Source organism: Lagopus muta, chromosome 5 (assembly GCF_023343835.1).
Source record: "Lagopus muta isolate bLagMut1 chromosome 5, bLagMut1 primary, whole genome shotgun sequence".
Taxonomy (NCBI): domain Eukaryota; kingdom Metazoa; phylum Chordata; class Aves; order Galliformes; family Phasianidae; genus Lagopus; species Lagopus muta.
This window is the reverse complement of record NC_064437.1, coordinates 11145116-11152746: the sequence shown is the minus strand read 5'-3', so window position 1 is coordinate 11152746 and position 7631 is coordinate 11145116. Positions and strand designations below refer to the sequence as shown.

Sequence of the window (7631 nt, the reverse complement as noted above, 5' to 3'; positions counted from 1 at the left end):
CACGGGCTTTTCACCCGGCCCGCCGCTGCTGAAGGGCACCCCCTGGAGGCCCCGCTGGCGGTTCCGAAGAGTAGGGCCGTACACCTCTGATGAAATCTCGCCCTTCCCCGCCCCAGGTCTCGCGAGGTTCTCCCGCTCTTCCTCCCCCCTCCCCGAGCACGATGCAGCGCAGGAATGTGAAAGGCTCCCGCCCGCCGCCATTTTCTTTCTTTCTTGGCAGGCAGCGAGCGGGGCAGGAAGCGGTGGCGGAGCGAGTATGGCGGACTATTCCACGGTGCCTCCTCCTGCTTCAGGCGCACCCGGGGGAGGCGGCGGTGGAGGTGGAGGAGTGAACGATGCCTTTAAAGACGCGCTGCAGAGAGCTAGGCAGGTGCGTGAGGAACGCGGCTCTGCAAATCAATGGGCGCCCAGGGCAGCTCCCGGCCGGGCCTCGGCGCCTGAGTTCGGGGGGGGGCGGTGAGGAAAGGCCCTCCGCCAGCTCCTCGGCGCGGTGGGGGGTTGGGGGAGCGGCGGCGTCCCGTGCCCACACCTCCCTCCGCGCTGCCGGTCCGCCTTCCTCGGGGCGGCGAAAGGTTTCCCGGTCAGCCTCCGGCTGCCTCCGCTCCGCCATTGCTCACGGGGCTCCGCGTCGCCGCAGGGCCTGAGGGGAGGCGAAATCTCGGCGGGCGCGGCGCATTATCGCGGCCCGGGCTCGGCGCGGGAGGGCGGCTCCGCGCTCGGCCCCGTATTGTGTCCCCCGAGGCGCCCGCGCTGCCCGCCGACCTGCTCGGACCGGTTGGGAAGGCGCGGACTGAGGGCTGCGATTCGGAAATTCTTCAGCCCGAAGTTCCCTTTGTAGTTGTTGCGCTACGGGCGATGCTTTCATGATTTGTCGGGCAAAATTTTCGCCTCGTCCGGTAATAACTGATCGCGGTTTGGGCAACGTTTGAAGAGCTGGCGTAGTCGGAACTGGCTCCGGCAGTCGAGCTCTCCGACGTGCCGCAGTGTTTCTTGAAGAACGGGCAGGAAAGGAAAAGCCCCATTTAGGAGAACAAAGAGAGAAAAAGTTTTTATTATTTGGAGAGTAGGGGTTGTTTAACCGATTAAGTGCTTTGGCGTTAAAGGATGACCGCGGTCTCCTGGAATACACAAAAAAATTAACCTCTCTTTGCAGAGCTGTTTTAGCAGCAGCTTTCCATTTACTTGTTTTGGGTCGTTGTAGTTTGTATCATTTAAAGAGCTTAATGTTGTTCGGAAGACCTGCTTGTTGTTAATTGTTACTTTTTCCTTCACGTTTGCCTTTTGTTTAGATTGCAGCAAAAATTGGAGGAGATGCTGGTACGTCCATGAATTCCAATGACTACGGTTATGGAGGACAAAAAAGACCTCTTGAGGATGGAGGTATGCACTCCTTAGTGCTGCATTTATTTTTGCTTAGTGTGGCCAGGGTGCCAAAAAGATTTCAGGTGCTGTTTTTTGTTTTGTTTTCCGTAGCACAGTAGAAAAGCATTTTGTTCCCTTTATAGATCATGACATACTTTTTCATTTTCAGTTCAATGGGGAAACTTACTTTAAACCACATAAGTCTGCTTTAAAATACTGTAAAGTGTGGCATAAAAACTATCGAAAAAAATGCGTGCTAGGGAGGGGGGCAGACAATTTTGTGGCTGAGAAACGCTTGTTACAGGTATGTCATTGAAGTCTTCTGTTTCTTACATCTGACAGATTACAGTTTCTGAATGGTAATTAGAATGAGAAGTGGCCATTCTTTGGGTTGTTTCATATACTTTATTATCACATAGGTTCAATTAATAATATTAGTGAATTTTATTGTAAAAGCATAGGACTTTAAAAAAAGACAGGAAGGTAAATTTTCTACTTTGTTGACATTTTCGCTTAGTCTAATATTAAAGTATATGATATATACAAGATCATAGTTAAGTCTCCTAGTTTGTTGCAGATTTTTGATTTCCTTTATACTGTAATAAAGATTTCTCCTGAAGTGTGTGTGTGTGTCCTCTTCTGTCTCTTACTAAGCAGCCAGTTTTAACTGAACAGGGTTTGATATGTTTAGTATACTCACAAAATCCTGGCTAAAATATGGGAAGAAATCTCTGAACTTGTTGAAATGTTCTCATAGGTCTTACAAAAGGGCAATGCTTTTTTTTTTTTTTTTCCTTTGAGAGGATTGAAGCTCAGTCTACAGAATGTAACTAAGGCTTTATATCAGGAGTTCTTGTGTCCTGTAATAAAGTTTTTTTCTATTGATGGTGAGGTTTTTAATATACAAAAATGAGCTAATGATGCTTCAGATGATATATGTAATGTATTCTTTTTATTTTATGTGTAGATGGCTCTTGGACAAGTCCGAGCAGTACAACACACTGGGAGGGAATGCCCTCTCCTTTTAAAGGCAGGAATTTTTATTTATTACCTGTGTTTAGTATGTAAACATGACATAAACTAGTGGATCTTTCTGGATAGACACAAATATTTCTTGGAATATGTGTCTTGAATTTTTGCTGCACATAAATTATGGTGGTTCATATAACCTATATTTTGGGGTGGGAAGGAAGCATCTGAAGTCTATCCTTTCAGATAAAGGTTAATTATGCCTTTTATTCCTTTACTGTACAACAAGGATTTGGATGGTAGTGATGTAGTTGCTTTGAATCTGCTTTTTTTATTATTTTTGAAGTTTTATGCTATGAAATGCTTGATATTTGGATAGGAGTTTTGTTCCAACATCCAGGTTGAGATTGCATTGCTATGTGATACTGTTATGTTTTCAAATGTTTGATCTAGGCTTGTAGTCATTGTGAAAATTTTTTTCTTTGAAATTGTTGTTAGTTTTTGTATGGATTTTTTTTAAACTATAGAAGCATCATTAGCTTGAGCAACCGATGGACCTAAACTTTGTTCCTTGTCTTAGTTAAGTTTCAGTGACTGGGTATCTGAGTGATCTACTGTGTGTTCTAAAAACTCCACCTTTTGTTTAACTACTGAATAGATGCACAGAAAAACCTAACATCTTTTCAGCTGTACTAACCAAGTGCTGAGTGCTCGTGAGATTCTTTCTTCTATTCAGATGATCAACTCCCTGAAATTGGAGAAAAATAAAAAAGGAAAAATAAAAAAGGGGGACTAAAATACACTGGAAAGTTGCACTTCACACTAAAAGGTGTTAACGGTTCTTGAATTTCTTGGCAAAATATTTAAAAAATCTTAATTTTGCAGATCAACCAGATGCTAAGAAAGTTGCTCCTCAGAATGACTGTAAGTAACTTTTATTTTGTTAGAAAAAAAAAAAATCCTAAACAAGTGTAGTATTTCCAGAATGACAGTTTCAAACTGTGTTCTGGTAGGTGCTACTTTAGTCAGTGAGATCAAAAGAATGGCTGGGGGGTTATGTCTTCCTTCTTTGAAGCTGTGCAAATCTGCTTGGTAAAACTGAAATGGATATGTTAGCAACAAGTGAGAATGTTTTTGTTACATTTTTAAGCTTCTTGATAAGACTTCTTAAAAAGTCAGTTTGGACAGACGCCTGTGCAGATGGATTTTATCAAACAAAAAGCTGTAAAATATAGCATTTTCTTGAATTTAATTTTCAAAACTTGCTTTATAGCTTTTGGAAATCAGTTACCACCAATGCACCAACAACAAAGGTAAGAGTTAATGCTACATCTTATGTGAAGTTTTCCACTGTACTGAAAGAAAGCAGTTTCAAGAAATTCCTTTGGAAAAGTGATTTTGATGCATAAACAGTTACTCTGTGTTTGTGTCATACATTGAAATTTAGCTGCAGCAATCCCACGCCAAACCTTTAAAATACATCTGGTAATATCTTTTCTTGGCAGCCAATGCTGTGCATCAAAAATAGTAGGAGGAAAATGAATTGCTTTTCCTTAGTAATGTTACCAGAAGTTGGAAATAGATCTAAAGGGAAAGGAGCTTGGTGTTATCTTAGTAATAGATTTAAAAAATAAATGGGGGTAGAGATAACACAGCTTATCATTCAGTCAGCTACTTTTGGTGCAACTTAAGTTTTTGTTACTTGTCCCTAAACAAATGCATCCAAAGTATTCTGTCCTTGTCCGTTGAGGGACATACAGATGAAACTATTTTAATAATACGCTGACATTTTCTATGCTCCATGCTAGTCAACAAAGAGAATAAAGGAAAAAATCAATTGACTCGTGTTAAATTTGTTCTGGTCGCATTTGAATATTCTTAGTTTGCTTGCCACTATGCTTGTGTGTGACTTTTAAAGTTAGTGAGGGGCATGAATGCCAAGTCAGTGGTTGGGGCACTGACTTCCTCTAGTTTAATGGGATCTTATCACTAAATTTAGTGCTTCTTTGGTCGCTGTATCCTCACCGTCTGTGTTTGATTTAACCTTCTCTACAGGTCTGTGATGACGGAGGAGTACAAAGTTCCAGATGGAATGGTTGGATTCAGTAAGTAGTCTGACTATATTACTGCATTATAGTGAGGGATTTTAGTAGATGCTGTTAATACAAATATTTTTCTCTATTTTTTTTCTCCAAGTCATTGGTAGAGGTGGAGAGCAGATCTCACGCATACAGCAAGAGTCAGGATGTAAAATACAGATTGCACCTGGTAACTATTTGTTTGCTTTTTTTTTTTTGTCTGGTTGCCTTCATCCATACCTTCATTTAAGGTACATTTTAATCATGGTTTTCATGGCTAATCACAGTTATCGCAGATTAAAGAAGCACAAAGTAATGTATTAGAAAAAACTTTTTACTTCAGTGACCTTCCAGTTGATGTATTATGTTTAGTTTCATCAGCTCTTGCTGACTGCAAAATTGATTTTCTTTTATAACTCTAGACAGTGGGGGCCTGCCTGAAAGATCATGCATGCTAACTGGAACCCCAGAATCTGTTCAGTAAGTAAAATAAATTCCTGGTATTCATACTTAAATATGCACTACATTTCATTTTTTACATCTAAATGTAATGTTTAGGTAATGTTTGTTTCCATTCAAGAGGCCATCTATTTGCTAACTATGTACAAAATCCCTGATACTGCAGTCAGATCCCTCAGCACATTTGTGGCTTTAACACAATGTATATAATTACTAAACTTAAATTTCTAAATCCAAAACATGTTTTTGGTAGTGTTTATCTAATTGTATGCTTCATGAGGATGAAATGCAAAACTGGATGATAAAAAATACAAATATAGTATGCGAAAAATGAAGCTCAATTGCAATTCAGAAGATAAGGAGAAGAGTAATGTTTAAGAGAAGGGATTACTCCAAGTGCAATTTGACAGTTCTGAAGTATGTATTTGGTGTAAACTGTGTAACCAGAGGTACAAAAGTAATGCCAGTCAGCAAAATACACTTCAGCCTTCCTGTGTTGAGAGGAGAAGGTGATAGCAAAGTCATTTACTGGGACAGAAGTTTCATGCTTACTGGAAGATTTGCTTATCTTGGCTTGGCTAGGAATGATCTGAGCTGTGTCAGTGCACTTGGTAGTGCCTCGTTAGCTGCTCCCGCTTTATAGTTTCAGGTAAGGCCTACAGCTACGTGTTGTTCCGTTGTTAAAGCAGCATGGCTTTCACCTCGTACCTTGCAGCTAAGTATGCTGCTGTTTGTAATGTCATTCCTTCATGGGAGTTTCCTTTCTAATTATAGTCTATTTGGCTCACGTGTTACAAGGAAGAGTTTGTAGCTGGGGTTAGTGCTGTAATAACAATTTTACTCTGGCACCTGACTGTATGTGAGATGTCTGCTTTTCTTGTAATGGTTAGAAGTGCCAAAATCCTTACATTTCATGCAGAATTGAAAAGCAACTATGATTTTACTGGATATTAATGCTAGGTTTATTATAGTCTTTTTTATTTCTTTTACTTTGTTTGTAAGTGTTAGCATAAAATGCTCTAAAACTAGCTGCTTGTAGGTGAAAGAAAAAATTCTGTCACACTAGGTTGCCCAAATTAAATTACTTAATTAGTTAAGAGTAAAGTTAGAATAAACTTCTGGTTTTTTTTGTGATTTTAATGCACTGGGCAAGAGTAAACTGTGGCTTTGTCAATTCCTCAAGTTAACAGTGAAAGTTTTAATAATATTTTTAAGGATGAGGTTTCCATCTTTTTTTCCTGAATTAAGTTTTCTCTAAGATTCAGGCAAAACAGTCATGTTTGAGGGGGCAACATTTACTTCTGTATTTGGTAAAGGAACTATCTTGGGATGTTGGGGTGCTTTTAGGTCTACCACATTACTTTGTCATTAGTTTCTTAAGGTTCTGGTAATAAATTTACTAAGTTTTTCCTTATTTCTTAGGGTGAAAGGGATTATGCTTCCTCTGCAGAATTTTTTTGGCTGATGATAATTTTGCAGAGAGCCTTTTGACATTCCTGGTGTTTCTCAGTTTAGCTGCACATTGTGCAGTCTAGATTTTTTTTTTGCACAGCCATGTATGTTGTTGTTCAGTAAAACAAACAAACAAAACCCTGTGGATTTGATGACTTGGATCCTTCTAATTTACAGACCCTTCTGTATTTGTCCTGATCAAGCAGAAAGAAAGAATTAGTTTGATAATGTGGATGAGTTGAAGTTTCAGCCTGTGAGCAGTTCAGGATAAATCTGTGTGTGTGCAATTACTGCAGATATATAACTGCAACTAAAAGACAGCCTTTCAGCCTAGCTGTTGTTTGGTACATTGGAATGTTTTCCTAAGAAATCCTCTGATCATCCTCTGGACCTGTTCTAACAGATCCATGTCCCCAGCACTGAATGCAATACTTTGTGTGGGGTCTTGTGAGCAGAACAGAGGGCAAGAATCTTGTCCCTCTTGCTGCTAGTCATGGTTCTTTTGATGCAGCCCAGGATGTGCTTGCAGCCTAAAAAGCCACATTGTGTAGCTGACTCATTGAGTTTTAACATCAACCTATACTCTTCAGAACTTCTTCCAGTCCATTCTCCACCTTGCCTGTGTTTGTGCTTGGCATTGCCCTAACCCAGCTTGTTAGGAGATAGTGATCTTAATGATGGTTAACTTCCACAAACTTGGCAAAAAATCTTCATCCAGCAGAGGTACGATACTTTTAACTGTTAAAGAAGCTGTTAGGTGTGTTCTGCATTTTGATGCTAGAATACACAGTGGAAAGAGACCTGGGAAGAGGATTAAAAACACTTCCCTTAAGAGAGCTGCACCGTGGTTGATACCAGATTACCAAGTTCTTAATGGAAGTTACATGGGGTGCACTCAGTGTCTTGTGAAGTACATATTTATGAAGCAGCAGGTGTCATTGATGCATTTCTGAAACTTAAGTGCATAAAGGGATCTAAGATCTTTTAATTTGATTTCTTCTAATGAAAACAGATATGGGCAAGTGATAGTTGCAGGACTAAGTTTGTTTATAAGCATGTATGTTCCTTCACAGATCAGCAAAAAGATTACTTGATCAAATAGTTGAAAAGGGAAGACCTGCACCTGGCTTTCATCATGGTGATGGACCTGGAAACGCAGTCCAAGAAATTATGATTCCAGCAAGTAAAGCAGGACTAGTTATTGGTAAAGGTGGAGAGACAATTAAGCAATTACAGGTATATATGTATCTGTTTTTTAAGTATGTGGTAGTATTAGATCTGGATTTGACTGAGTATTAACCTCCCTTTTGT

At 40.1% G+C, this 7631-nt stretch overlaps 1 protein-coding gene across 17 annotated transcripts in view; it reads left to right on the top strand.

Moving 5' to 3' along the window:
• Window position 1: 1 nt before the first annotated feature.
• The window catches only part of FUBP1 (far upstream element binding protein 1), a 35930-nt gene continuing 28300 nt past the window's right edge, over window positions 2-7631 (top strand). For 14 of the 17 annotated variants that reach the window (XR_007377068.1, XR_007377067.1, XR_007377066.1 and 11 more), the window contains exons 1-10: window positions 2-116; window positions 221-370; window positions 1290-1380; window positions 2330-2392; window positions 3217-3255; window positions 3605-3644; window positions 4387-4436; window positions 4528-4599; window positions 4832-4889; window positions 7394-7556. Coding sequence is in view for 9 of the 17 variants with exons in the window: in XM_048945169.1 (XP_048801126.1) it covers window positions 90-116; window positions 221-370; window positions 1290-1380; window positions 2330-2392; window positions 3217-3255; window positions 3605-3644; window positions 4387-4436; window positions 4528-4599; window positions 4832-4889; window positions 7394-7556 (753 nt within the window). In the remaining 8 variants the exon portion in view is untranslated. Of the gene's footprint in view, window positions 117-141; window positions 371-1289; window positions 1381-2329; window positions 2393-3216; window positions 3256-3604; window positions 3645-4386; window positions 4437-4527; window positions 4600-4831; window positions 4890-7393; window positions 7557-7631 lie in introns of those variants that run through there. The other 3 variants (XM_048945174.1, XM_048945172.1, XM_048945173.1) reach the window with 2 other exon arrangements.